Raw genomic sequence first — 27525 nt, 5'->3', positions numbered from 1 at the left:
TGTTGTGGACCGATAATCGACCCGGGAACCTGCAAAATCAGAATCTGTGTAGAGAATTAAGTCAAGGTTACTTGTTCGCCGATAGGTGATTCCAAGGCCGACTGTCCCTCGGAGGTACCTGAGAACTCTATGAGCAGCTTGAACATGAGAAGTGCGAGGTGAATGCATAAATTGACTTAGAACGTTGACTGCATAACAAATGTCAGGCCGAGTGTGTGATAAATAGAGTAATTTCCCGATGAGCTTTTGATACGAAGTGATCTCAACGTGTGGATCGGTATCAACCAGCATAAGGCGATGATTGGGCTCAATGGGTGTGTCACTAATACGACAGTTGGTGTGCTTGGTCGCAGCAAGGAGATCAAGAATATATTTCTGTTGAGAGAGCAGAATGCCCTCACTGGATCGTGCAAATTCGATGCCGAGGAAGAACTTCAGGGGCCCTAAGTTTTTACTTGAAATTCAGTGCTAAGATGTTTTTCAAGGGTACTAATTTCTTGAAGAGCATTGCCTGTGATGATTATATCATCAACATAAACAACTAATAGGGTAATTAGGGACGGATAAGTGTGTTTGTAGAACAACGTGTGTTCACTGTTGCACTGTCGATAGCCCAGTACCTGCATGGCTTGGGTGAAGCGTCCAAACCATGCCCTAGGGGACTGTTTGAGGCCATACAAGGCCTTCTTTAATTTGCACACCTTCCCGGACTGGGGAAGATCGCCATAGCCAGGAGGAAGAGTCATGTAGATCTCTTCCTTAAGGTCACCATGTAAAAAGGCATTTTTAATGTCATATTGGCGTAAGGGCCAGTCAAAATGAATTGCTAGGGATATGATTATCCGAATAGTGTTCATTTTGGCGACCGGAGCGAAAGTTTCTTGATAGTCTATCCCATAGATTTGAGTAAATCCCTTGGCTACTAACCTGGCTTTAGCTTTGTAGGGAATTTCTAGGGTGCTTTTTAGAGTGAACACCCATCGACAGATGACTGCCTTTTTGTTTTTGGATAGATCCACAATATCCCATGTTTGGTTCAACAATAAGGCACGCATTTCTTCATCCATGGCCGCTTTCCATTTAGGAATGCGCATGGCCTCATGAGCTGTTTTTGGAACATATTGTTCAGTCAGGTTGGTAAGAAAGGTCTGATGTTGCAAGGATAGATGTGCAGTGTCATAGGGTCTGGCCTTGACACATGATCTCTTGCCTTTCCAAAGGGCAATAGACCATTCTCCCTGGGGTTCGGTGTGAGTGGGGTCGATCACAGGTTCAGAGAGATCTCTGTGCTGTGATGAGGAAGGGACTGGAATTACAGTCCCTTCGGGGGCAGAAATGGGCACTGTCTCAGAAGGTTCAGATTCCATTGTAGAATTTGAAGAAGCTGAAACTTCGGTGACTGACAGAGGGGCAGAGATTTCTGCCGGTTCTAGCAGAGGAACAAGTGAGGAATGCTGAGGTAGGTCAGAATGAGGTATATCTGCAGAATCCGAAGCGGATGGAAGTGATTCTTCCACCTGTGTAAGGTACTCAAGATCTCGTAGGGTGTCATGTTGTTTGGTTTTGTAGTAAAAACTATGTTCGTCAAAAATGACATCCTTGGATACAAGGTACCGTCGAGTGACTGGATGATATACCTTATAGCCCTTTTGGGTGGTGGAATACCCTAAGAAGACACACTTCAGTCCCTTAGGTGTCCATTTATCATGCTTATGTACTGGATTATATACATAAGCGACACAGCCAAAGATCTTGACTGGTAGGCCAGTCTTAAGACACACATTCAGAAACTGGGTTTCAAGGATGTCCACAGGACTTTGATAATTCATTATCCGTGAGGGTAAACGGTTAATAAGATGGGTGGCGGTAAGTACAGCGAAGCCCCAGAGGTTCTTCGGAGCATGGGCTTGGATTAGTAGTGTACGGGCTTTGTCGACAACATCCCCAATCTTCCTCTCAGCAAGCCCATTTTGCTGAGGGGTATAGGGACAGGAAGTTTCGTGTCGGATTCCACTAGAGGTCAGGAATTCCGTCAACTCTTTGTTGAGGAAATCCTTGGCGCTGTCAGTCCGAAACCCTTGAACGGAAGTTCCAAATTGACGTGCGATTAGTGCACATAAATTCTTGATGCAACTAGTGGTTTCAGTTTTGTGTTTAAGGAGGAAGATCCAATTAAATCTACTGTGATCGTCTGTACAGATCAAAAAATAGCGATGGCCCAAGAGATCTGTATGCGAGGATGGCCCCTAGAGATCACAGTGGACTAAAGAAAAAGGTGTTTTGGCTCTATTATTATTTAAAGGGTAAGTAGAGCGTTTAAACTTTCCCAATTGACACGCTGGACAAATGAATAAGTTTAAATCGTGATCCGTAAATAAATGGGGGTACACATGTTTGAGAAGGTGAAAGGACGGATGACCCATCCGTTGATGGATCTCCATGATTTTCTCCCTGGATGGCGCCTGAGTGGTCGTCATTGCAAGTCCCTTCGATGGAGAGGTAGGGATTGGTCTAGGGAGATAGTAGAGTCCCTCCTTGACTCTAGCTAGACCAATTCTCGACCCGTGGACCTTGTGACAAAGATAAGCATCAATGTCATCAAAGAGTATGGTATAATGCTGGATTTTAGCAAGTTTTTGAATGGAAATGAGGTTAACGAGGAGTTTAGGAACATACAGAACAATGGAGACGGGTCCAATGGGATGTATGTCTAATGTACCAAAGCCAAAGACGGGTAGTAATGTTCCGTCTGCTGTCTGGATATGTTTGCCGGAAGCAATAGATTCATATGACGAGAAAAGAGTTTTTCTATTGGTCATATGATCTGTTGCTCCGGAATCTAATATCCAGACAGGAGCCGAGTGTGTATTAGAAGTAAAATTTGAGAGAGGATTGTTTTTACCACCATTAGCCATGGACGTCGAGCCGATGACTGTGCTGGAGGTGCTGAGGAGAGCCTTCAGGTTCTGGATTTCCAGCTGCATGGCGTGCTGGGAATCCCTCATGGACTGCAGAGTTGAAGCAGCTGCTCCCCCTTGCTGAGATTCTCCGTCATCTGGCGTACCCGAGGACATGTGGGCCCGGGCGATGTGCGGAGGCTTGCCGTGAAGCTTCCAGCATTTGTCCCGGAGGTGCCCCGGCTTCTTGTAGTAGGTACATACCCATTCTTCTCTGGGAGTCTTCCCAGAGTTGGTTCTGCCCGGTGCAGATCGCTGAGATTGCCCCTGGGCAGAACTCGGGGGCTTGTAGCTCCTAGAAACATAGGAGCTGGTGATGCCAGAGGCCGCTTTCTCCCGTTCTTGGAGGATGCGGCTCTCTTCACGCAGAAGCTGAGCGACGGCCTCGTCAAAGTTAGGCTCTACGTCTTGGTTGTAGAGCTGACTCCGAACGACCTCATAGTCGTGGTTGACACTGAATAGTAATTGACAGAGACGGAGAGTGTCCCACCGAGCCTTTTCAACGGGGTTGGTGGGCGGTGGCCAGATATGATCCAGCTCCACATGAATGTTTCGAAGTTCGTCGGAGACAGCTTCAATTGTCTTGTCCCCTTGCCGGATAATAGCTTTGTCACCTTGCTTGGAGTGTGTTCGATGGACAGCTTCCCAGAACTTTCGGGCTGTCCTGTACGTCTGATACTTGGTGCATTGGTCACCAAGCAGACTATCAAGTAACCAGCCGAACACTAGCTCCTCTTCCATGACCCATATCGGGTACCTGGGCGACGTTGGGGGCGGTCCTTCCTCAGTGAGAGCGGAAGGAGCCCTCTAGGTGTTAGGGTAGTTTCAATCCTTTGGGACCAAAGGATGACGTTGTGCCCATTAAATAAGCATGCTTTGGGCAAAATGGGAAGATAAGTCAACCATCTATCCATGGAGATGATGGAGACCCTTCCCTCTGGTTGCCCTTGAACTTCAGGCACTTCATTTCTGGAAGTACCGCTAGAGGCTGCAGAATTATTGGTGGCCATTGAGCAACAATACTGCAGAAGATAGCGGAACCTTGCGGAAACTTTGAAAAAAGTGCTGCCACTTGAAGAGATCCCTTAGGATGCCTTGTCAGCAGGCTTCAAACAGCAAACTGCCACTGGCCTCAAACTGCAGGCTTCGGAAGCAGTACTTTCAACAGCCACGGGCTTCAAACAGCAAGCAACAAACAACACTTGAAGAGAAAGTAGCAAACAGCAAGCAAATAAGTGGCAAACAGCAAGCAAAGAACCCTCTGGATGCGTTAAGGAGCCTCCTGTAGGATGCCCTCAAGCTCCAGATGATTGCACCAAAGGCAGGCTCAGGATGCCTGCTCTGATACCATGTAGAACAGCAGAATTCGGAGGAGAGAGAAAGTAGAAAGAGAAAGAGAGTGCACAAGAGTTGGGGCTGAAAAGGTGACTTTTACTGCACTGAAGTTCCCCTTTTATACAAATAAATCCAGGGTCAAAACGACCCTTTCACAAGTAGTTAGGAGGCTTACTTGTAAAACAAGTAATCCTTTACTTGTTTTACAAGTAAGCTCCAACAGCTGCCTTTTTGAAAAGGAGCCGTTGGAGGGCCTGTCCAACGGCTATTTAAAATAGCTGTTGGACTCTGGGCCTGTCTAGGACAGGCCCAGACCATATCAGGCCCACTAAGGGCCTGATATCTCCGCCCCTAGTGGGCCTTCACTAAGTGACCCTTTATGGGCCTTAGTGGGAGAGTAATGGTCCTTAAGGGACCATTACAGGGCTGCTAATGGGCCTTCTAGTGGTCCATTAGAAGTCTTCTAGAGGCGTTAGCAGTTTCATTATCAGCCTAGAGTTAGTTTATTACATTTACATGGCCTTAGGCCCATAGATAGTATTTAGCTCTTTTATATTTTTTATTGTAGAAAGATGATCTGACTTTCTCTGCAGTACAAGCCTCATACAAAGCCACACCCATGTGAAATGATGAGAAGAAAATGTAGTAAAACGCCCTTTCTTTTCTGCCCCAATACATAATTCAAAGTTGGGTGTTTTTGCTGTCACTATCTTCAACAATGAAGATCCACATGATAAGATGGACGACAATAAATTTGAAACCAACAATCGGTCTTTTGTCAATAATGAACATTTATATCATGATGAGTTACACACATCATTTTCCATTGATGAGAAGCATGAGGGATGCATTAAAAGCACACTGATAGTGATACTGAAAAATCAATTACCTGATTATTGCAAGAAAATGATAATCACATGATAACAAAAGAAGAAAACAAAAAAAAAAAATTTTTGAAACAAAAATAATGAAAATATTTCTGGTATTAATATGCTGTTTTTGGATATTGCAAATGATATTTTGATGAATATGTATAGATATCAAATAAATTGTATAAACAATGATCATTATTTTTAGCGGAAGGAAGTCATGAAAAAAAGGGGGAGGTAAATTCTAATATAATCTCATGAAGTTGCATCAAACTAATTTATGGGAGGTAATGATGATATTTATTTTAAATATAGGAAGTAAAACTTAAATACAACACACAATATGAATTTAAATGATATAATTTTAGAATATGTCGATCATAATAAATAAAAATAAAGGAAATGTCTTATATTATGGTATGCCTATCTCCCTCCTTCTATAAAACTTCCATTAAAGTTTTTTTTTCTTACTCAAATAATAATTTTATTACATAATATTTCTATCTCCAATAATAATTTTCTGTTTTTAAAAATCATGCTATAAGATAGTTTTGAAATTTTGAGTTATAAATTTCATCATATGACTATTGATCATATCTTACATATATTTTCAAAGCCATAAGTTAACCTTTATTTTTTAGGAGTTTCCTTAAATTTTAGAATAAAAATAATAGTAAATTTTGTTTTGATTTTTTTTAGCTCTTGCTTTGCTTGTTCCTGTTTTTATTTCTATTTGAAAACACGAGTGAAGAGAAATGCATGGAAAACAAGAGATAAACCTCGTTGTAATTTTTAAATCTTAGAAATATAGATATGGATAGAGAAAGATATTGAACTAGAGATAGACACTGTGAAAAAGATATATATAGTTTATATCTAATGAATTGAAGATTGTGAATGAGAAAATGGGGGCGAGTTTTTCTGGTATTTATAAATTATCTATTTTTTATGGACCTTAATGTATTTTTTATAAATGTTATACGCCAAAAATCCTAACTTAACATGTTCATTCCATCCTTGATGTATTGTCCTTAGTATAGAAGTTAGACTCTTAGAGTGGATCACGAGCACTTCAAAATGATGCAAAAACCATGACTCGTGACTGAAGATATGATATTTCCCAAGTAAGGATATTGTTGAGGATCTTGACTTAATGGAGACTAAAATATGTATCTAAACAAGCTCAAGAATCCACCAAAATTTCAGGAATGAGAGTAAAAAAATCCATACAGTGATTCGAGAAAACAGCCTGGTTGAATGTGATGATCGATGTTCACGACAAAGGTCCAAAGCAAGTGAAAAGGAGAAAAGAGAACAAGTTCACCAAAGTGACTAACCAAGAAGAAGACATTGGTATCATCTCCTAAAAAAATTCTATTTGCAAAATGCTATTGATGGAAATATATGTGGCCAGCAAGCCAATCACACATTCCACATCTCGTTCCATGTTCATTAATACAACATATTCATTATAGTGCACGTGTGATGCTTACAATGAAGTCCATGAATATATGATCGGGCTTGGTGAATTCTGATGAGATCGTAATACAGAGATCACTAGTCTTTAAGCATGTGTCTAAATATTCATGTTTGAAGAATACTCCAGAAAGACATCAAATTATCTAGATTGAATAACAGTATCTAGCCTCACTTATATGATGAGTATGGCCGTTCTCGTAGCCATTAGTGTGGAGGCACTAAGGATAGATAGTGGGTGCTCTTTAGTGGGAAGAGTTCACTGAATTAATCTGTATGAATCCCTAAATGGTATTATACCGAACTGTCAATCAGGTTGATTCATGTCATGGTTGTGTAAGTGGTCCTTAGACCTCAAACACGAAAAACGTATTGTGGATGGATGGTTGTACTTTGACTATAGCCAATGAGTCTCTAATCATGGGATTCTAAATGGTCTTAGTTTGGGTACATCAAGAAGTTCACGAAGACAATTAAGTGGTGAAAATGGTATCGTCCACCCTCAGTATAAGAGCTGACAGCTCAAGGAAGATGATGCACTGAAGTCCTTGGCCAAGGCAGTGAAATATCAAAGAAGAGTTTTCCGATGATTTTCGAATGCATCAATACTAACTCGGATGATCGATTATAGTTTGACAGTTGACCACACCCTAAGTTGTCCTTGGAGCATCAAGTGGATGAGGGATTATACGTACAGAACAATCGATGACAAACATGTTCGATGAGTGAGTCAATACTCACTCCTTCGTATCATCTAGAGCACGAGTTGTAGCTTGACACCCCACGTGTTGGAGACTCAACCTATCAGTTGGGTTAAATCAATATGACATTAATTAATATATATGATGATATAATTAATTAATTTTAAAAGCCAGTAAAGTTTATTAGGCCACTCGAGTTGTTAACTAGACTGATATATGAACCTAGAGAGTCACACGCAAATGACTTTTTAGACTTTGAAATATATACTTAAGTTTTGGGGTTTTTATGAAAAATACCCACTTAGTATAAATAGGGAAAGGCCTTGAAAAAAATTCACCCATACCAGACTTGTTTAGGGGCCTTCCCCTTCCGTTCTCTTCTCTTCACACTTCCTCTTTATTCCTGATACGATGGGACACTTTCTCAAGAATTTTTCATTCTATTTTTATTAAGTAATTTCAAGAATGAATTAATTATGCGATTAGTGAACCTTTGTAATGTTTAATTTTATTTAATAATTACTAAAAGGTATTTAGAACTTTATATTGGTATTTATATTTTCGGACAGAGCAATGTAGAGATGAAGATTTTTGTACGTATGTCAAAAAAATTGAAATACTATAACGCCATGAAATGTGATTTATCAAGAAATTTTTTTGTATTTAATTGGGAATTATTAAGCTGAACAATTGATTCAGAAATTAAACTTCAAGATGGACAAATTTTTGGGTGAAGTTTGGATTTTGGTATTATGGATAAGGAATCACTTTTTTCAACAATCAATTTGAAAATCTACATAGAGAAAGTAGGTGAGATAATCTGGAGAGAGAAAGTGGGGGAGAATGGGGGAAATTAGTTGTAGGTGAAATTCGACTTTGATTTGTGGATCTATTTCTCGATTTGTGCGTGTCATCCTTGAGCAGGGGCCATGCTAATCTTCTCTGTATCGTTCCAATTTGATCTGTGGATCTAAGGTGTAAGATGAGATGAGAAACAATTTAGAAATGGAAATTTAATTTCTAATCTTGAATCAAAACCAAAATGCAATGCTAATGACAATTCAATTCACCTCAAATGGCATGTACATTTCACCCATGCCTTGTCACTTTGAAATCATTCAAGAATCAAGAACAATTAAATTGAAGCAGATCTTGTGTCCTTCTTGGCCAAACTAGTTGGAGGAGAGCTTCTTCGGTGGTTTTCCCCTTTCTCCCAACCTCTATTTTATAATCCTACTGTCTGGATTGTAGAAGGTGAAAAGACAAACCTGGCCTCAAATTTTGGGCAAAATTGGACATCTAGATCTCAATAAATCATCATTTTACTGTCGATCAATCTCAATCCTTCGATTATTTTATCTCTCCTCCACGCCGGCACCAGCCAGGTGAAAATCGCAATTTGCCCAAGCATTTTTCTTGTGTTCTCTGCATCAGCGTGCCTCATTTAATAAAAAAGATATTACTTTGAACATAATAAACGCACGCGCTTACGATTTGTCACATGAATTTATTGCGCGAAAAAAGCACATAGGAGAATCTCCCTGTGCCGCCCGCGCCATGCAATAACGATAACCATTACTGGATAATTATGGCATCGTGAATCACAATGCCATATTTATTCGCTAAAATCATTGTTCAATGCTAAATAAATCACGAAATATATTCTATTGACTCTAAAAAATATTTCTTGGCTAAATACTGGTAAAAAATTATAAAAATATGGAAAAATTCCAGAAAAATTTTTAAATGCCTTAACAATCTCAAGCCAATTATTTTATGCCCTGCAAAAAATAAATCTTCTGTGTACTAAGGTCAAGATGTCATGTAAAAATACTAAAAAATTAAAGAAACAAATCATGAAACTATTGTGCAAGCTATTTATGTCCATTTAATTATGATAGCATGAAAATATGGCTTACATAACACATTTATTTATGTAATTTTCATCAATTTTATTATATAACTTGCAATTTATCAACAATAAAGAGTAGATTCGATGTGTCAAGGACTGCGTGGATATTTCTAGAGGTTGCACACATGAGCAACTCCACGCGACTCGTTCGAGGATCAAAAGAATCATGGATGTGAACAGTGACGAGGTAATTCGTTTCAATGTTTTATCGATGCCATTATGATTTCACTAAAGTCTTCCGCTATGAGTCATTTTGATTTGTTCATCCATCTCAAGGCATGTATAACCCAACATAAAGTAGATAGTGATACTCAGATTTTTAGAAGAATGAGTGAGAATGAGAATAGAGTGACAATTATGAGAAAATGCACGGGAGAGACTTGATGAAAAGATATAATTGTGTAAGAGGAAACATAAGTTTGAGGATGATAATACAGTCATGTGAAAGTGTTAAGATGTGGTTGGAGGGCATAAGGGAATAATGCAATGGTGAAACGTGACGGTGAAACAGCTGTAATCTAATGATGATGTGAAGAAGAATCAAGGTAAGGCGAGGACACTTACTATAGATCCTTACATTCTGTCAATATAAAAAAATGATTTTTGACTGGAGGTAAGCTCCTCCCCTTCTTGGTTGCCTTATCTCACACACTATGTTCACCAAGAACATGCTTGAGGGATCTTGAAAACTCACTAGTTTTCAATCAGCTTACAAGTTTAGGGAGTAAGTTTAAGGATGAGTTTGACAGGGTTCCATGCCTCTATTTATAGATTAGAGGGCATGTATAGGAGGGAGTGAAGATAAAGTGATCCTCAAAATTTCAGCTTAATTAGACTTCTAGATCGCTAGATATCGAACTTTGAAGTTGGAGAAATCTTGGATGTTGATTTTTTCTCTCTCCCTCCCATCGGTGCTGTCATTTCATTATTTTATGTTGGTGGTTCGAATAACCAAGCATCATTCATTTAATCATTGGCCTGATTTCCTCGTCTTCTGTGAGCATCAACTCTAGGTTGATTTGTGTCCCAACGTAGAGGAAGAAGAAATAAAGTCATTTTTATTAATTAATGATTGTGTGACGTGGCAGCGTGTCATCACATATCACTTCACATGTCTTCTCTCAATTTTTTAATTTTATTTTTTTACTTTTAATGTCATGCTAACACGTGTCATTCACACCATAAAAGACAATAGTCACCGATGAATGTGTGATGTGGCAATGAGTTTTTCGCACCACGTCAACATCTTATGCTTTAAACCAATGGCTGCACTACACTTGCGCGCCATGCGTAATGCCCCAATTTTTTATTTTATGCTCATTTTTATTATTCTTTCCACCTTGGATCATTGCATCATATTTATTATGATTAAAATCCATTTCTTTTTATTGGTCTCCGCTACATGTAATTTAAAAACAAGAAAAGCTATCAATCAATGATTGGGTATCATGGCATTGCAATTCATGATGCCATAATAACACTTTTTTGCAATGTTTAGTTGAACTAATCACTGGCAAAACTGTCGAGTGGTCGCCAGTCCACTGAATTGAATGGCAACACATGGCGGATCTGATTTTATGACCTTAAATATATTAATTAATACTGATAATATGATTTGTAAGTCAGAAAAAATAATAAATATATTATGACTTAGAAAATAAATATATCGAAGAATATAATGCTAAACAAAATTCATTCCGATTTTCGAGTAAGAAAATTGGTTTCGTTGAGAATATGATGTGCCATATGTCCTTAACATTACCATCAAATCCTCAAAAATCAGAGTTCCAGTCTTAAAATATATTTAAACATTTTAAGCTTGATAACAAACATATGTAATTGTTTTAATGCATAAAAATATTTAAAATGCATAGAAATAGCCGAATAACTTGCGTGTTATCAGTATTCTACAAGGATGCCAAAATATATTAGTATATTTTTTAGTTGTACTAAGATGATGCTAATGCTGGTTGATCTCATAACTATAGTTCCGGATCGTCCAGGACATGGACAATGGACAGGACCGGCAGAAGATTGTCCCGTCCGATGTCTGGAATCAGTCTGGGGATGCGGACGGGATGGTTTTTTGTCTGAGACCTCCGGACAGGTCAGTTTTTTCATCCGAGTGGACAAAAATTGTCCCGTTTGTTCGTCTCGGAACAAATTTCCATCTCTGTTTTCGTCCAATCTCGCGGACTAGATGATTTTTCATCTTGGGATGGAAAAATCATCGCGTTCGCATCTCTGCACTAGTATAATTCTAGATCCGGGACGTGGATGATGGACGGGACAGAAGAAAGATCATCCCGTCCGACGTCTGGAATAAGTACGGGTAGTGTTCGCCCGTCCCAATACCGGTACCGGATGCCGGTATCGGGACGGATGCCGTATCAGATACTGGAAAGGCAATTTCCGGTATCCGTTCTTTTCGATATCCAGATATCGAATATCGGTATCGGATACCGGTTGCTATAGTACCGATATCCGATACTGATATCCGTCTCGATGTTAGCATCCGTCTCCGTCTCAAGGGGGAGGATGACGACATCGGATATCGGGTGTGGATATTGGTTTTTGATATCCACATCGAAAGGATACTTAAAAATATTATTAAGTGATAATTATTCGGCGATTAGATTGATTTATCATGGGCAAAAGAGTTATGAGAGAACTTTATAAGAGTTAATACATCACATTTTATATATACAGCCAAACATTTTTATTTTTTTCCATATGGATAATCGGATTTGGGTTTGGTGGTAAACTCCGAATCCCTTTATCCCATATGGAAGAAAATAGAAATTTTTGCTTCTATTTATTGGATGCTGTGATAATATATTAAATAATGACACAATATAAGGGCCATTAAATATAGCGCATATGGATTAAAATATAATTTTACCATTTAGTGTATTGTCGGATTCACTTAATATATACAAAGAAAGATTTCTAATTTCTTCCATGTGGGATAGCGGGATTCCGAGTTTACATTAAACTTCGAATCCTGTTATCCCATATGGAAGAAAATAAAAATTTTAAACTCTATATATTAATTGAGATTCAAATAGAATAAAACCAATCGATTCTTATGCACGAAAGTCATATATTGATATTACATCTGTATTTTTGACTGTCGGTACCGGTTCCGATATCTGGATACCGGTTCCAATATCAAAAACCGATATTCGGCATCCGGTATCCATCGCGTCCCTCCACCTACGATATGCGATACCGATATCCGTCTAACCCCTTATACATGGATATCGACCGATATCTGATATCCGGCCCCGTCCCATTTTTTCCCGGATATCGGATATCGGTTGTCCGATACCGGATATCGGACGGATATCGGTTGGGCAAACACTAAGTCTGGGGATGCGGACGGGATGGTTTTTTTTGTCCGAGACCTCTGAATGGGATGGTTTTTTTGTCTGAGTGGACAAAAACCATCCCAGCCATTCATCTCGAGACAAATTTCCATTCCGGTTTTCGTCCAACCTCGCAGACAGGATGGTTTTTTCATCCTTGGATGAAAAAACAGTCCTCTCCGCATCCCTGCACTATACCCATAACCGTTGTGTGGAGATACTATAGAGATAGTTGGTTATCTTTAGAGAAAGAGTTCACTGAATGAATCATCGGATGGTGTTATACTTAATTGTCGACTAGGCTTGTGCAAGCCATGAATTTGTTATAGGAATTCTGAGACACCAAGGACATATTCTGTATTGAGGGTTGTATTTTAACAGTGACATACGAGTTCCAATATAGCAACAAGTTTATGAATGCAATTGTTTAGTTAAGATGTCATTGTCAGCTCTCAATACAACTTGTGAAACATTAAAGGAAGATGATGCAATGAAGTCCTTGGACAAGGTAGAAACATATCAAAACAATAATGATCTAATTTCCCAATGCATTGTTTATAACAAGGATGACTGAGTAGGTTTTCACATTTGAGCATGGAGTAAGTCATTCACACGACGGATTTCCTCATTTATACATCGTACATAGTTAGATAGTGAAGGTTAACTACTAAAGAGTAACTGAGATAATTAAACAGTGGGAATTTATTCCTTAAAATTCCCCTTCTAACTTTTAACTTATATACCAAAACGTCAATTTCAAATGCCCATTTTATAAGACAATTCCCCTTCTTTATTCACACGCCCATCTCTGAGCTTCTTTAATCCAAAAATTTTGTATATTTTTTATTTTATAAGACAATTTTCATAACAAATGTTTGATTTTGGGTTGAGCGTTAATTCATCTAAGAAAAAAATAGAAAACAAAATTTTCATATATTTTTGGGTTTTATAATTTTTTTTCTTTTTCAGATGGACCCTACATATTTTATTTCTGGTCTGCTCAACCACTTTTTGATTTGAGAGGAGGAACCACGATGAATCTCAGCCTAGAGTTGGTTGTGTTTTCTTCGCCTTGATGCATGACTGGACTAATTGGTTATTCTAGACCAAGTAGGCCCATATTACAGCTCCAACATTGGCCATTTGGGGTCTATGTGAGCCTCTTATGTCTCCCTTTAATCGTAAACTGCTTGTCCAAGTCTGGCCTCTCATTAAAATTCAAAGTATTATTAGAAATGAATGGTTGATTTTTAAAGATTATAATAAGATTTATCTCACAAAGAAATAATAAATTTCCTTTTTAAAGATTGTTCTTTCATTAACCATGTCGTTATAAGCAAGCGAGTTTTTTTTTAAATTTCATTCCATAAACTGTCCTAATGTTCTATAAGTAGGAGATTCATTTGATTAATTTCATTCTGATGATACTTTAGGACACTCCATAAGTCATCCATAGAATACCATCAAATGATACACAAAGAGGGTTTTGGTTCTTGTTATTTGAAATGTCTCAAGAGTATCATTTACATAAATATCATAGTCAATATTCTTCTGTTTTATACATGACTTCCTAAATGAATGGAAACATAAAGCTAATGAAATTTCTAAAGAGAAGCAAAATAAACATATGAAATTATGCACAAATTTGCCAATAATAACCCTTTTATTTCTAAAGAAGATAGAGAGGAGAAACATGCTGAATATCATTTGATTGAATAGATTCCCTTTATTTGGTATTTTTTTCACAAAAGTGCAGTTTGCTGTCAGACTTTCATTTCTGCTTCTCCAATTAGATACACTGATCCTAGGGTTCAAACATAAACGTGGATGATAAAATACACTTTATCTGCTGGGAATCAATGGGGACAAGTGTTTTTGGTTGTGGTACATGATTCTTAATGTATTTCCTCAAAATTTATGTTAGTATAGCCAATACAATAATACTATATCGTTTTGATACTTTGAGATAATAATAAAATTTATAATAATAAAATTTCTATATGAATTATCCTTGAATCCGAGATTTAAGTTTGCTCCATTGCCTCCCAATAATCAGGCCTAAAAGACCATCGTGGAAGATTGCTTTACCTATCCGATCTTATTGACCTAAATATAATTTCATCAAGCTGAGTGAAATTATATTTTCCCTCGTGAGCTTGATTATTTGATTTTTAAAATCCACCCAGTGCATAGATTTTCCTTTGGGCTCGTAAAATGATAAAGCCTTTCTGGTTAGAAGACTTTTAATCCTATGTTTTAACTGTCAACTGTTCAGTGCTATGTGTTCCTCAATTGCAGATATTTAAATGTCAACATGGCAGTTAAGTAACACCACTGAAGAAAATAATCATCCATTATTCCAAGATTCGTTCCTTTTTCAATATTAACTTGGATCAATTCCTACTTATTCATTTTCGGGTGCATGAGCTGTCTCTTCCTACCATACCACTGATTATTCATGCTTTTGATTCTTGAATGATGTCAGATCCCTTGTGAACCGTCCCATCTGCTTTATACCTGATCTAGATCTCTCCCATGTTGAGCTCAGTTAACCTTGTGCAACGCCAACTAACGATGGAGGGATGGTCAACTACACCATGGATATGGATTGGACGAATCACGAATGAAAGAAGATGAACAGATGATCGCGGATCGTGAATCAATTCAATGTCACAATTGACTTTTTCCCTCCAACTTCCCTTTTGACTTTAGTATTGTACGGACCCATTGAATTTCATACATCACCTGTTATTCTCTCAAAACGATAATCCCCGCGTGAAATCCGTCACACCCCCACCTCCATCTCACAGATCCCGTGAAGACGACCGGCAAAAGAAAACGCAGAAGAAGAAGAAGAAGAAGAAGAAGAAGACGAGCTCCTCAACGCTGCTCCGCCATGGAATTCAGCGGCGAGAAGAAGGTAATGCTGCGATGGGAAGAGCCAGCGCCGCAGCAGCCGGCGGCGGCGGCGGCGGTGGAGAACAGCAGCGCCGCCGGGGACGAGGCGGCGAGCGCGACGAGGCTTCTCCTCAACCCGGCGTACTCGCGCTCCAAATCAGTAATCTCCGACGAGCTCCGCAACATCAGAGTTTGCCTGCGGTGGTGCGGCCTCGACCACTCCACCTTCTCCCGTAAGCTCTCCTCCTTCCTCGCCTTCGGCTTGCTCGCCGTCTTCATCCCCGCCGCCGCCGCAATCGCCGTGGAGGACAGCGGCGCCGCCGCCTGGGTCCAAAACCTGGTCCAGCTCCCCGAGACCGCTCTCGCCGCTATCTCCTTCCTCACCCTCTCCTCCTTCTTCAAGCGGCTCGGCCTCCGCCAGCTCCTCCACCTCGACAACCTCCACGACGACTACCCCTTCGTCCGCCGCCGCTACACCGACGAGCTGGACCGCGCCTCGCGCTACCTCGCCTTCATCCTCCTCCCCTCGCTGGGCTTCCAGCTGGCTCACAAGCTCGTCTTCTTCTTCTTCTCCCCGGCGGTCAGCCTGCCCGGGGGGCGGTCCCGGACCGGGCCGGTCTTCTTCTTCCTGACGGTCGCGGCCTGGGTCTACCGCACCGGGGTCTTCCTCCTGGTCTGCGTGCTCTTCCGGCTGACCTGCGAGCTGCAGATACTCCGGCTCGAGGGCCTGCGCAAGCGGCTCGAGGACTTGGGCTCGGAGCCCGGCGAGATCTTCGAAGAGCACAGCCGGGTCCGCAGCCAGCTTCTACTCACCAGCCACCGCTACCGGGTCTTCATCATCAGCTGCTTCGTCGCCATCACCGTCAGCCAGCTCGGCGCGCTTCTCCTCGTCCTCTCCTCCAGCTTCCGCAGCGACTTCCGCAACTCCGGCGGCCTCCTGGTGGCGCCGCCGCCCCCCCTCTTTCTTCTTCTCCCACGCCGGCGGCGATAACCTGAACCCTCTTCCCCCCCCGCAGGTCTGCTCGGTGGTGCAGCTGAGCGGGTTCTTGCTCTGCCTGGTCGGCGCCGCCAAGATCACGCACCGCGCGCAGCGCACGGTGGCGGTGGCCGCCGCCTGGCACGCCGCCGCCACCTGCGACGCGGCGGCGCCGCCGGAGTACGCCGCCGTGGAAGCCCGCAAGGCCCTCCGTAAGCCTGAACCAGCACCGTAACCCGACGATTCGTTGTGAGAGAATCGACTGACGATGGGTTCTTGCTTTTCTTCGCAGTGGCGTACTTGGAGCACAACAGCCGCGGGATCACCGTCTTCGGCTTCGCGCTCGACCGCGGGCTTCTTCACACGCTCTTCGCCTTCGAGATGACTCTCGTGCTCTGGATCCTCAGCAAGCTCGTCGTCCTCTACTGACGTGACAATACTGATAAATTACTAATAACCGTGACCGTTTTAATTTCACAAAGTTTAACCAATACCGATTCGGATATGAGCGGGTTGGGTGAGATCCGATGAGGAGGAGGAATTAGAAAGCGCTCGCGGCGGCGATGGGAGGGGGGGCAGCGATGGCGGCAGCGTCTTCCTCCGTCTTCCTGCCGGCGATCGGACGGCCGAGATCGGCGGTTCGCGGCGGCGGCGTCGTCGCCGCCGTCCCTCGCCGCTCCGCCGTTAATTTGCGGGGTTGGCGCGTGGCCTGCGCTTCCGCCGGCGAGAAGGAAGGGGAGGAGAGCGGTGAGTTGCCGGCGGCGGCGGCGGAGGAGAGGAAGGAGATGAATGTGGAGGCGGCGGAGGCGGCGGAGGCGGCGGAGGAGACGGCGAGGAAGCTGATGATGAGCAGGCAGGGAGAGGGAGGCGGCGGCGATCTGTGGAGCGGAGTGGGGGAGGAGGTGAGAGAGATAGAGTGGCCGGCGTTCGGGAAGGTTCTTGGGACGACCGGCGTCGTCCTAGCCGTCATCGGCAGCTCCAGCGTCGCGCTTCTTACCGTCAACGGCGTCCTCGCCGAGCTCTCCGACCGCGTCTTCGCCGGCCGCGGCGTCCAGGACTTCTTCGGATAAGCCCGAGCGACCATTTTTCCCCTTTTTATTTTATTTTCTTTTTCTTGCTCGAAACTTATTCACCTTTGGAAAATTAATTATGGCTTGGCCCTTGGAACTCCTTTTATTTGCGTTGTATTCTTCGGGTCGGGATCTTGGGTCCTCGGACGGCCTGTAATTTCGATGGACGGTGGGGATTGTGGCTTGTGGACATCAACGGTCGATGAGGAAAGATAAAGTAGTCTTTTGCATTGGGTGTTTTTCTCCCCGTCTCGTGCTTTATTCAATCTTGTTGTCACATTCTAGGGTTTTCTCTGGAGCGGCTTCTGGCGGCCGTGTTCGCTTCTGAAGTGTAGGATCACTACTTCAAAGTCATGGTAAGTTTCATACGAGATTTCTCTGAATTTGTTTTCCTCTTTCTATTCTATCTCTCTCGCTTTGTTCCTCGTCAGTTATTTTTTTTTTCCCCATTTCGTGCTTCTGGGATAAGTATTTGATCGGTTTTACGCTGCCCACCTGTTGAAATAACCTAGCTGGTGTTGTTTCGATGATGGATTGTCTATGCATCTCGTCATTGCGGCAAATGGCATCGTTGTGATTCAGCGATCCGACCTGGTTGTGCGAAAAGACTCGGAAATCATGGCTGCATTCTGGCTTCCGTTTCGTTTTTCTTATTTTGATGCATCCTGGCGCTCTCTTCTGGATAAGTCATGGAGATCGTCTTCTCAATTGTGCCTCTCGTGGTATATGTATAAAACTATCATCACAAACTTTAAGACTGTCTTTCGGAATTTCTCTAATTCCATTTTTTTTTTTGAAAACAAGTCTCTAATTCCATTTATGTGACCCTTTTGCTGCACTCGACTTGATTGGAAACAAATCTGTTGACATCTCTGGTATAAGTATAAAACTATCTTCTTCTAAGAAAAAGTATACAACTATCAACACAAACTTTAAGACTGTCTTTCGAAATTTCTCTAATTCCATTATGTAACCCAAGTGGTGCACTCGATTTGATTGGAAACAGATATGTTGTCATTTAATTTTGGTGATTGTAATGAATTATGTATTTGATTATAATGAATTTTGTGCCATTGCCTTAGGCTCGTGGTCTGAAGAAACACTTGAAGCGGCTCAATGCCCCCAAACACTGGATGCTCGACAAATTGGGCGGTGCTTTTGTGAGTATCAATCATCTACTCTTTGCCTCTTGCTTCTTTCTTTCACGCTGTTTTTCCTAAATGATGGAACTTTCCGCCTCAAATTTCAGGCCCCAAAACCATCGTCTGGCCCGCACAAAGCTCGGGAATGTCTTCCTTTGATTCTTATCCTCAGGAACAAGCTCAAGTACGCCCTCACGTACCGTGATGTCGTTGCCATTCTGATGCAAAGGCACGTCTTGGTCGACGGGAAAGTTCGCACGGACAAGACTTATCCCGCTGGTTTCATGGGTACTGGAAACAGTTCTTCCCATTAATTTTAAATTATTTATAAGAGTTCACCAATTTAACGTCGTTTTATAACTTCCTTGATACAATTCAGATGTCGTCTCAATCCCCAAGACCAACGAGAACTTCCGGCTTTTGTATGACACGAAGGGGCGTTTCCGTCTTCACCGTGTGAAAGACGAAGAGGCTAAGGTGCAATTTCGGGCACATTACCCTGTTTGAATCCAATCTTTCTTTTCTTCATGGAAATTTAAATAGACTAATGGAATTTCATTCCTAATTATGAAATTGCCCTTTGGTATTCTGCAGTTCAAGCTCTGCAAAGTCCGAGCTGTCCAGTTCGGTGACAAGGGTATCCCATACATCAACACGTACGACGGCCGCACGATCCGTTACCCCGACCCATTGATCAGGGCTAATGACACCATTAAGCTGGACCTGGAGACGAACAAGATTGTGGACTTCATCAAGTTTGATGTGGGCAATCTAGTGATGGTGACGGGCGGCCGGAACACGGGCCGGGTGGGACTGATCAAGCACAGGGAAAAGCACAAGGGCAGCTTCGAGACGATCCACGTCCAGGACTCCGCCGGGCACGAGTTCGCCACCCGCCTCGGCAACGTCTTCACCATCGGCAAGGTTTCGAAGCCGTGGGTCTCTCTCCCCAAGGGCAAGGGCATCAAGCAGTCCATCATTGAGGAGGCCCGGAAGCGTGCCGCCACTGCCGCTGCCGCCTCAACCGTCTAGAGCGGTTGAAGTTGAAGTTCGTCCCCAGGTTTTGTTTCTCCATTTGTTTTTGTTTCTCCTCTCGATTTTACCCACGCTTAAGCAGGAGCCATTTTCGTATTGAATAATGCCAATTTTGCTTCGTATGTTTGTGTTTTTATGTCCCTGCAACTGGGTTGAGAATAGGTAATATCTCACTGTTAATATAAATAGGTAATATCTCACTGTTAATCAGGGGTCCAAAATAATGACGACAAATTTCCCGGTTGGTTTTCCCCGTTTTTTACCCCGTGCTGGTCATCATCATGCGCGTTGAATCAGGTGTTTGGGTAATCCGTAAAGAATGATGATGATTAACGATCTAGAATTCTATTTTCAGCCTATTCTGAGCTGGACCAGTGGAGAAAAAACTCGCGTTTATGCTTTAAATCTGATTCCGGGTCTTAACTAATAATCATGTTAATTTATTAATCTTCTAGTTTTAGCTCGTTAATATGCCCCCATAACCTGGCCTGAGCTGGACAAAGATGGGGGAAAAAACGCGCTTTTACGTGTTGGCGGAAATAGAGGAGAAAAGGTAGTCTGTCAAAAGCCGCTATTTTTGGCCGATGGCCTTCTTCTTAATCCCCCCCAGCCTCGTCCCAAGACGGTCGTACGAACTCGCTAGAACTTGCAAGAACTCGCAAGAACACGCGAGAACTCGTAAGAACTCGTAAGAACTGGAGAAAGATGTGGACTCATCGCGGAGGACGACTCGGCTCTGCCCAGTCCTCGCCCAAACGCGACGGCGGCGCCGCCGCAGCGCCGCCGCGCTCGCCGCGCGTGGCGGTGGCCGTCGACAGAGACAAACACAGCCACTACGCCCTCAATTGGACTCTCGACAATCTCGTAGCCCGCGGCCAGACCGTTCTCCTCGTCCACGTCCGTCATCCCACGTCCCGCTCTTCCCCTCGCTCTGCAGGCACTCCCTCTCTCTCTCTCTCTCTCTCTCTCTCTCTCTCTCTCTCTCTCTCTCTTCCCTCTCCCTTTCTCTGTCTTCCTTCTCCCTCTAAACTTAGTTCGTGGGTTGCAGAGGAAGGCCAAGAGGGAGGTGCCCGCGCGAGAGAAGTGTTCGTCACGTTCCGGAACTTCTGCGCGATGAAATACGTGAGCTTTCGCGGCCGTAACAATGGCGTTGGCCGGAGAATTCAGACTACGAGGCTCTGACCCCTCTTGAAAAACGCAGGCGCGATGCGAGGAAGTGCTGCTTGAGCACGACGACGTCGCCACGGCCGTCATCGAGTTCGTCTCTCGCTCCGCCGTCGAGAAGCTCGTCGTCGGCCTCCCTTCCGCTGCTTCCTCCTTCGTCAAGTAAATTCATCTTCTTCTACTACCCGTTTTAACTCTTCTTCCTCGCGTACTAACTCTTCTTCTACCTTCTTCCTCGTGTTGCAGGAGATTCATGGGTGCGGACAGAGACATACCGACGGCGATTTGTAGAGGGGCGCCGGATTTTTGCGCAGTTTATGTGGTCGGCAAGAGAAAGGTCTCAGCGAGGAAAGAGGCCGTCCGGCCGCCGCCTCCGCCGGCGGCGGCGGCGATGTCCCCTCTTCATCACAAGCACCGTCATCTTCTCGACAGCCCAGACTTGTTCCGGTGAGTCCTCGTTCGGCCATTAACGAGTTGGCTCGGAGCTTCGTCGCCGAGTCTGACCCGGGTCTTCTTCTCTTACAGTCACCCCCCGAGAGCTTCCCCCGCGCGAGCCTTCGTCGGGATGCAGTCACCGGAGCCGAGGATATGGCTTCACAGCCCGAGCAGGCTCAGCTCAGACGACAGATTCTTCCCCTCGAGGCTCTCCGGCTGCCACCTCGACATAGACTATCCTCCTTCGAGGTTGTCCATGGCATCCGACGGCTACGATCTCATCCCCCCGACTCCTAGCCGGAGCTCGAGAGGCCCCAGCCTCACCGGCTTCGACTTCGCCGCCGCTTCCCCCGAGAGCGGCCGATCGTCCTTGTCTTCCCAGGTTCGGCCCTCTTCTTACCGTTAAATAATCCCTCATAATCTACGATAATTCACGTTTTTAACGTTGTTTCGCTCTGCGATAACGCTTCAGTGGAGCGCTTGGTCGTCCCACGCCGCGGGGAGTCCTCAGAGATCGATACACTCTCCGTGCCCGCTGCCGGAGGAAGTAGAAGAAGAGATGAGAAGGCTTCGGCAGGAGCTGAAGCAGACCATGGACATGTACAGTTCAGCCTGCCAGGAAGCCGTCAGAGCCAAGCAAATGGTTCGTGCGTTAGATTTGCTGAGTGAAGAGTTTAGGTTTTAGAGAGAGTTCTTCCGCTAAGGTCGGCGTTTGATTGCAGGCGAGAGAGCTGCGGCGATGGAGGAAGGAGGAGAAGAGAAGGATGGAGAGGGCCCGGGCGGCGGGGGCGGAGGCGCTGGCGGTGGCGGAGCAGGAGAAGGCCAAGGCCTTGGCGGCGGCGGCGGCGGAGGAGGAGGCGAAGAGGAAGGCGGAGTTGGAGGTGCGGCGGCGGAAGGCGGCGGTGGAGGACGCCGAGGAGAGAAACAAGGCCTTGACTCAGTTGATGAAGACGGACACCATGTATCGGAGATACACCATCGAGGAGATCGAAGTGGCGACCGACTTCTTCGCCGAGAGGCTTAAGATCGGTGAAGGCGGCTACGGCCCTGTGTTCAGAGGGACTCTCGATCATACCCCTGTCGCCATCAAGATCCTTCGCCCTGATGCCGCCCAGGGCAGATCTCAGTTCCAGCAGGAGGTACATTCGCTGCACTTCTCTCTCTCTCTCTCTCTCTCTCTCTCTCTCTCTCTCTCTCTCTCTCTCTCTCTCTCTCTCTCTCTCTCTCTCTCTCTCTCTCTCTCTCTCTCTCTCATATCTCGATCTCCCCATCTGGGTTACCTCCCTCTCATCAAAATACACACATCTCTTTCTCTCCATGTTATCTATATATCCATCGATATATCTCTGATATCTGACGATGGAGACATGATGATCTATCTGGGTTATCTCTCTCTCATCAAAATACACACATCTCTTTTTCTCAATGGTGTATATCTATCTATCGATCGATGTACCTCTGATATCTGACGATGGGAGACATGATGATCTATCTGGGTTATCTCTCTCTCATCCAAACACACATCTTTTTCTCTCAATGTTATCTATCTATCTATCTATCGATACATATCTGATATCTGACGATGGGAGAGATGATGATCTATCTGGGTTATCTCTCTCTCATCCAAAGACACACGTCTCTTTCTCTCAATATTATCTATCTATAAATCGATATATCTCTGATATCTAACGATGGGAGAGATGATGATTTATCTGGGTTATCTCACTCTCTCATCAAAATAAACATATCGTTTTCTCTCAATGTTGTATATCTACTTATAGATCGATGTATCTCTGATATCTGACGATGGGAGAGACGATGATCAGGTGCTGTTGCTGAGCTGCATACGGCACCCGAATATGGTGCTGCTGCTGGGGGCGTGCCCCGAGTACGGGTGCCTGGTCTACGAGTACATGGAGAAGGGCAGCCTGGAGGACCGCCTCATGCAGCGCCAGGGCACGCCGCCGCTAACGTGGCAGCTCCGCTTCAAGATTGCCGCCGAGATCGCCACCGGCCTCCTCTTCCTGCACCAGGCCCGCCCCCAGCCCGTCGTGCACCGCGACCTCAAGCCCGGTAACATACTCCTCGACGCGCACTTTGTCAGCAAGATCGCCGACGTCGGCCTCGCCCGCCTCGTCCCCTCCGCCGCTGCCGACCGCGTCACCTCCACCGCCGGCACCGTCTGCTACATCGATCCCGAGTACCAGCGTACCGGCGTGCTCTGCACCAAGTCCGATATCTACTCCCTCGGGATTATCCTGCTCCAGCTGCTCACCGGGCTGCCACCGACGGCGCTCAGTAACCGGGTCGAGCGGACCATCGAAGAGGGTGTGTTCAGCCGGGTGCTGGACCCGGCCGTGCCCGACTGGCCGGTCCACGAGGCCCTCGCGCTAGCCAGGCTCGCCCTGCGCTGCGCCGAGCTCCGGCGCAAGGACCGGCCCGACCTCAACTCCGTCATCCTCCCTGAGCTCAACAGCCTAAGGGAGATGGCTGACCAGAGCCTCGTCTCCTCCCCCGTCCTGCCCGACGACGTCGACGACGCTCAGACCACTCTCAGCCACGTAAGTCCATCCCCTTGATTACATACAAACCCTCCGCTTTAGAGTTTTCCGTCGAGGATAATACCAGAGAGATAGAGAGAGAGAGAGAGAGAGAGAGAGCAAGAAAGTGATATTTTTAGGTGCCAAAGATCAGATCTTTTTATGGCTTTGGGAGCTGGATAGTATGAGGCTATGAGCGACCAAAGAAGTTATCTTTTTAGGGTTCCAGGGATACGATAGTATGATCTTTTTAAGGGTTTCAGGGACATGGAACTCTGATCTTTTTAGTATGAGGCTATGAGCGACCAAAGAAGTTATCTTTTTAGGGTTCCAGGGATACGATAGTATGATCTTTTTAAGGGTTTCAGGGACATGGAACTCTGATCTTTTTAGCATGAGGCTATGAGCGACCAAAGAAGTTATCTTTTTAGGGTTCCAGGGATACGATAGTATGATCTTTTTAAGGGTTTCAGGGACATGGAACTCTGATCTTTTTAGTATGAGGCTATGAGCGACCAAAGAAGGTATCCTTTTAGGGTTCCAGGGATACGATAGTATGATCTTTTTAAGGGTTTCAGGGACATGGAACTCTGATCTTTTTAGTATGAGGCTATGAGCGACCAAAGAAGTTATCTTTTTAGGGTTCCAGGGATACGATAGTATGATCTTTTAAAGGGTTTCAGGGACATGGAACTCTGATCTTTTTAGCATGAGGCTATGAGCGACCAAAGAAGTTATCTTTTTAGGGTTCCAGGGATACGATAGTATGATCTTTTAAAGGGTTTCAGGGACATGGAACTCTGATCTTTTTAGCATGAGGCTATGAGCGACCAAAGAAGTTATCTTTTTAGGGTTCCAGGGATACGATAGTATGATCTTTTAAAGGGTTTCAGGACATGGAACTCTGATCTTTTTAGCATGTGGCTATGAGCGACCAAAGAAGTTATCTTTTTAGGGTTCCAGGGATACGATAGTATGATCTTTTTAAGGGTTTCAGGGACATGGAACTCTGATCTTTTTAGCATGAGGCTATGAGCGACCAAAGAAGTTATCTTTTTAGGGTTCCAGGGATACGATAGTATGATCTTTTTAAGGGTTTCAGGGACATGGAACTCTGATCTTTTTAGCATGAGGCTATGAGCGACCAAAGAAGTTATCTTTTTAGGGTTCCAGGGATACGATAGTATGATCTTTTTAAGGGTTTCAGGGACATGGAACTCTGATCTTTTTAGGGTTTCGATTGCTTGATAACGTGATCTTTTGAGCGATCAAATAGCTTATCTTTGTAGGGTTTTGGGTGCAGGATAACATGAGCGACCATCCGGTGCGGTCGTCGTGCGAGAGCCGGGCCAGCGGGCCACCCGACGAGTGAACATCAGACATAGCGGAGTGGAGGGGATGAAGCGTGGCATCCCATCCAGTTGATGTAGGATTACTGTACAGTGTATTAACCCAGTGTACATAGTTCGATAATGCAGAGAATATACAACGGGAGCAAATGCTATCCAACTTCTCGATCAATAGGATCAAAATAACACAAACCAATAAGATAATAATGAATCATGAAAGCTTTTAGTGTCACGTCTTTGATACCCGTAAAGGATCATACTATCATGTCCCTGAAACCTTAAAAATGCAAGAAATATCCAATGCCAGTAGTAGCAATTTAGATCGAACGACCGCGACTCAATCAAAAAAGAAATCCAACGGGCACATCTAACGGCACTCACATAATGGAATTATTCCAAAACGTCTTTGAATATACCCGCAAATGCAGATTTGATTTGATTGAAGCTTACATTCCCTCATTCCCTCATTATGTCTCCTCTCTCTATAACAGACATAATTAATTGTGAGTGAACGTGTGATGTGGAAGATTGCACCTTAGTGCAGGGACGGGACGGGATGGGACGGGACGGGACGGGACGAAATTTGTCCCGTCCTACATCCCATGTTAGTGTAGGGACGAAGGACGGGACAGTTTTTCGTCCGCAGACAAAAAAACATCCCGTCCAATAATCCCGGGACAATTTTTCGTCCCGTCCAGTCTTCTCGGGACGAATTTTCGTCCCAAAATTCGTCCCGGACGAAAAAATACATTATATATTTTTAATATATTATAAATTGTCCTCGCAAGGCCACATGGCAACATCTCAACCGTCGGATGTGAATCCGCAATTTTCCGTCCAGATTCATCCGTCCGGAGACCTCCAGACAAACAATTTTTTCGTCCCACGGGAAGAAAACCGTCCCGTCCGGTGGTCCCCCGGACGAATTTTCGTCCCAGAATTCGTCGTTGTCCCCGGACAGGATGATTTTTTTTGTCCCAAAATTCGTCTTTGCACCTCACTTCACATGATGCAAAAGTACATTGTTTTTTGTTGGCCTTTCCAAGAGATGGACGTAGAGGAGGCTGCTATCCAGCTTAAAGTAAAATCTTGGAGTGCTCTTGACAAAGTTGCTTCGGTTCCACAAACTGATGAAGGCAACTAGGGTCCTTCCCAAAAAGTTTGGAGTGTAGAGATGGTGGGTGGATTGCTTCTCATGAGAACTCAAAGTTAATTGGCACAAATTATCCAGATGAAGTTTCCCTCATTTTACAGATTAAATGTGCATTTATATAATGGCCGTAACAGCCTTCTGTCAAAAAATGCTTTACTTGGTTTATGATGTTTTAATGATGTTGGTCAAACAATAAATATTTAAGAAAAATCACTCCTACATCATCCAACAGAACTTATGTTCCTGACCACAGGACTTTTTAACAGAAATATTTTGAAATTACTCCAATACTTTATTCATAACTTGAATGAAGTAATTTTGAAGGGTTTGAACATCCAATATGTCAAAGGATAATACTTTTCATTTATAGGGTAGACTATACACCTGTAAAAATTGATTACTCAAATTCTAATATAGAACACCAAAATCAGACAACAAAAAAATTGGATCTAAGGATATTAAGCCATTTTGAATTTCTAGGATCTTTCTACGATAAGATAAGGATTCTAAAAGGCATAAAAGTGTAAAGAAGCAAATGATGGTTTGCCTATCAAAATCCATCCCTATTGAAGAAAATGATGGTGAAAAAAATAAGACAGGGGATTCAATTGTTGTTTTCAAATATATCTATTAGTTTTCTAAATTATGGATTTTTCTAAATTATGGATTAACCCTCTCCACTCTGCTTGGTATGAGAAATCACTTATCCAGTTTGGGGAACAAACTACTGGGTTCCATAATCCAGGCATACGGAGTCAATATTACTATGAGAAATCTTTAGCCAAAGCTAAACTCTAAAGTTATAGATACAGACTGTGCACTTCATACTCCTGCCTCACAACACTATCCAGAAAATAGTTCAGATAGAGACATATTCAATTCCTTCCCTAAATGCTCCTTGCTCACTTCATGATGTCACCACGTCTCTAAACATCCTACATCTCCAATCCTCTTCTAGATATGTCTTCCCGACCTCAGTTCTTCAACCTAAAATTTCAGGTCTATAGTCCTTTGCTACACCTCTCCTAACATTCTCCCTAATGTTTCAAATTTTATTCTAACAGTAGTTAAATGATGAAATTTTAAGATAAAAGTATCTGATGATGGTAAGGTGTTTCAAAATTTAAGGATTGCTCAGTTTCCGC

At 43.6% G+C, this 27525-nt stretch overlaps 4 protein-coding genes and 1 non-coding gene across 5 annotated transcripts; 4 read left to right on the top strand and 1 right to left on the bottom strand.

Annotated features, from left to right (window-relative positions):
• Window positions 1-8216: 8216 nt before the first annotated feature.
• LOC144714243 (U6 spliceosomal RNA) lies at window positions 8217-8323 on the bottom strand. The gene has a single exon (XR_013584293.1). It is a non-coding gene; the product is annotated as a U6 spliceosomal RNA (small nuclear RNA).
• A 7207-nt stretch (window positions 8324-15530) lies between these two features.
• On the top strand, window positions 15531-16921 carry LOC144705217 (Ras guanine nucleotide exchange factor K). Its single transcript, XM_078577803.1, has 3 exons — window positions 15531-16456; window positions 16533-16704; window positions 16785-16921. Exons 1-3 carry the CDS (start codon window positions 15542-15544, stop codon window positions 16919-16921), a joined length of 1224 nt encoding a protein of 407 aa, XP_078433929.1. The 5' UTR covers window positions 15531-15541.
• A 43-nt stretch (window positions 16922-16964) lies between these two features.
• On the top strand, window positions 16965-17668 carry SECE1 (secE/sec61-gamma protein transport protein). Its single transcript, XM_078577824.1, has one exon. The coding sequence runs from the start codon at window positions 17056-17058 to the stop codon at window positions 17560-17562; it is 507 nt and encodes a 168-aa protein (XP_078433950.1). The 5' UTR covers window positions 16965-17055; the 3' UTR covers window positions 17563-17668.
• A 112-nt stretch (window positions 17669-17780) lies between these two features.
• Window positions 17781-19861, top strand: LOC144705226 (small ribosomal subunit protein eS4-like). Its single transcript, XM_078577812.1, has 5 exons — window positions 17781-17918; window positions 18645-18722; window positions 18812-18992; window positions 19084-19181; window positions 19299-19861. Exons 1-5 carry the CDS (start codon window positions 17916-17918, stop codon window positions 19734-19736), a joined length of 798 nt encoding a protein of 265 aa, XP_078433938.1. The 5' UTR covers window positions 17781-17915; the 3' UTR covers window positions 19737-19861.
• Window positions 19862-20277: 416 nt separating this feature from the next.
• Window positions 20278-25516, top strand: LOC144705209 (U-box domain-containing protein 52-like). Its single transcript, XM_078577790.1, has 9 exons — window positions 20278-20676; window positions 20788-20861; window positions 20941-21065; window positions 21150-21350; window positions 21429-21720; window positions 21811-21981; window positions 22061-22477; window positions 23165-23899; window positions 25182-25516. Exons 1-9 carry the CDS (start codon window positions 20445-20447, stop codon window positions 25248-25250), a joined length of 2316 nt encoding a protein of 771 aa, XP_078433916.1. The 5' UTR covers window positions 20278-20444; the 3' UTR covers window positions 25251-25516.
• Window positions 25517-27525: the final 2009 nt, after the last annotated feature.

Source organism: Wolffia australiana, chromosome 1 (assembly GCF_029677425.1).
Source record: "Wolffia australiana isolate 7733 chromosome 1, ASM2967742v1".
Classification (NCBI taxonomy): domain Eukaryota; kingdom Viridiplantae; phylum Streptophyta; class Magnoliopsida; order Alismatales; family Araceae; genus Wolffia; species Wolffia australiana.
The sequence above is the reverse complement of the archived record's forward strand: the minus strand, read 5'-3'. Positions and strand labels throughout refer to the sequence as shown.

Coding starts and splice junctions, on each gene's coding strand:
- LOC144705217 (XM_078577803.1), top strand. CDS start 15,542: ATGCTGCGATGGGAAGAGCCAGCGCCGCAGCAGCCGGCGGCGGCGGCG. Junction 16,457..16,532: donor GCAACTCCGGCGGCCTCCTG/GTGGCGCCGCCG, acceptor CCCCCCCCGCAG/GTCTGCTCGGTGGTGCAGCT. Junction 16,705..16,784: donor GGAAGCCCGCAAGGCCCTCC/GTAAGCCTGAAC, acceptor TTTTCTTCGCAG/TGGCGTACTTGGAGCACAAC.
- SECE1 (XM_078577824.1), top strand. CDS start 17,056: ATGGGAGGGGGGGCAGCGATGGCGGCAGCGTCTTCCTCCGTCTTCCTG.
- LOC144705226 (XM_078577812.1), top strand. Junction 18,723..18,811: donor ACAAATTGGGCGGTGCTTTT/GTGAGTATCAAT, acceptor CTCAAATTTCAG/GCCCCAAAACCATCGTCTGG. Junction 18,993..19,083: donor TTATCCCGCTGGTTTCATGG/GTACTGGAAACA, acceptor GATACAATTCAG/ATGTCGTCTCAATCCCCAAG.
- LOC144705209 (XM_078577790.1), top strand. CDS start 20,445: ATGTGGACTCATCGCGGAGGACGACTCGGCTCTGCCCAGTCCTCGCCC. Junction 20,862..20,940: donor ACTTCTGCGCGATGAAATAC/GTGAGCTTTCGC, acceptor TGAAAAACGCAG/GCGCGATGCGAGGAAGTGCT. Junction 21,721..21,810: donor GATCGTCCTTGTCTTCCCAG/GTTCGGCCCTCT, acceptor ATAACGCTTCAG/TGGAGCGCTTGGTCGTCCCA.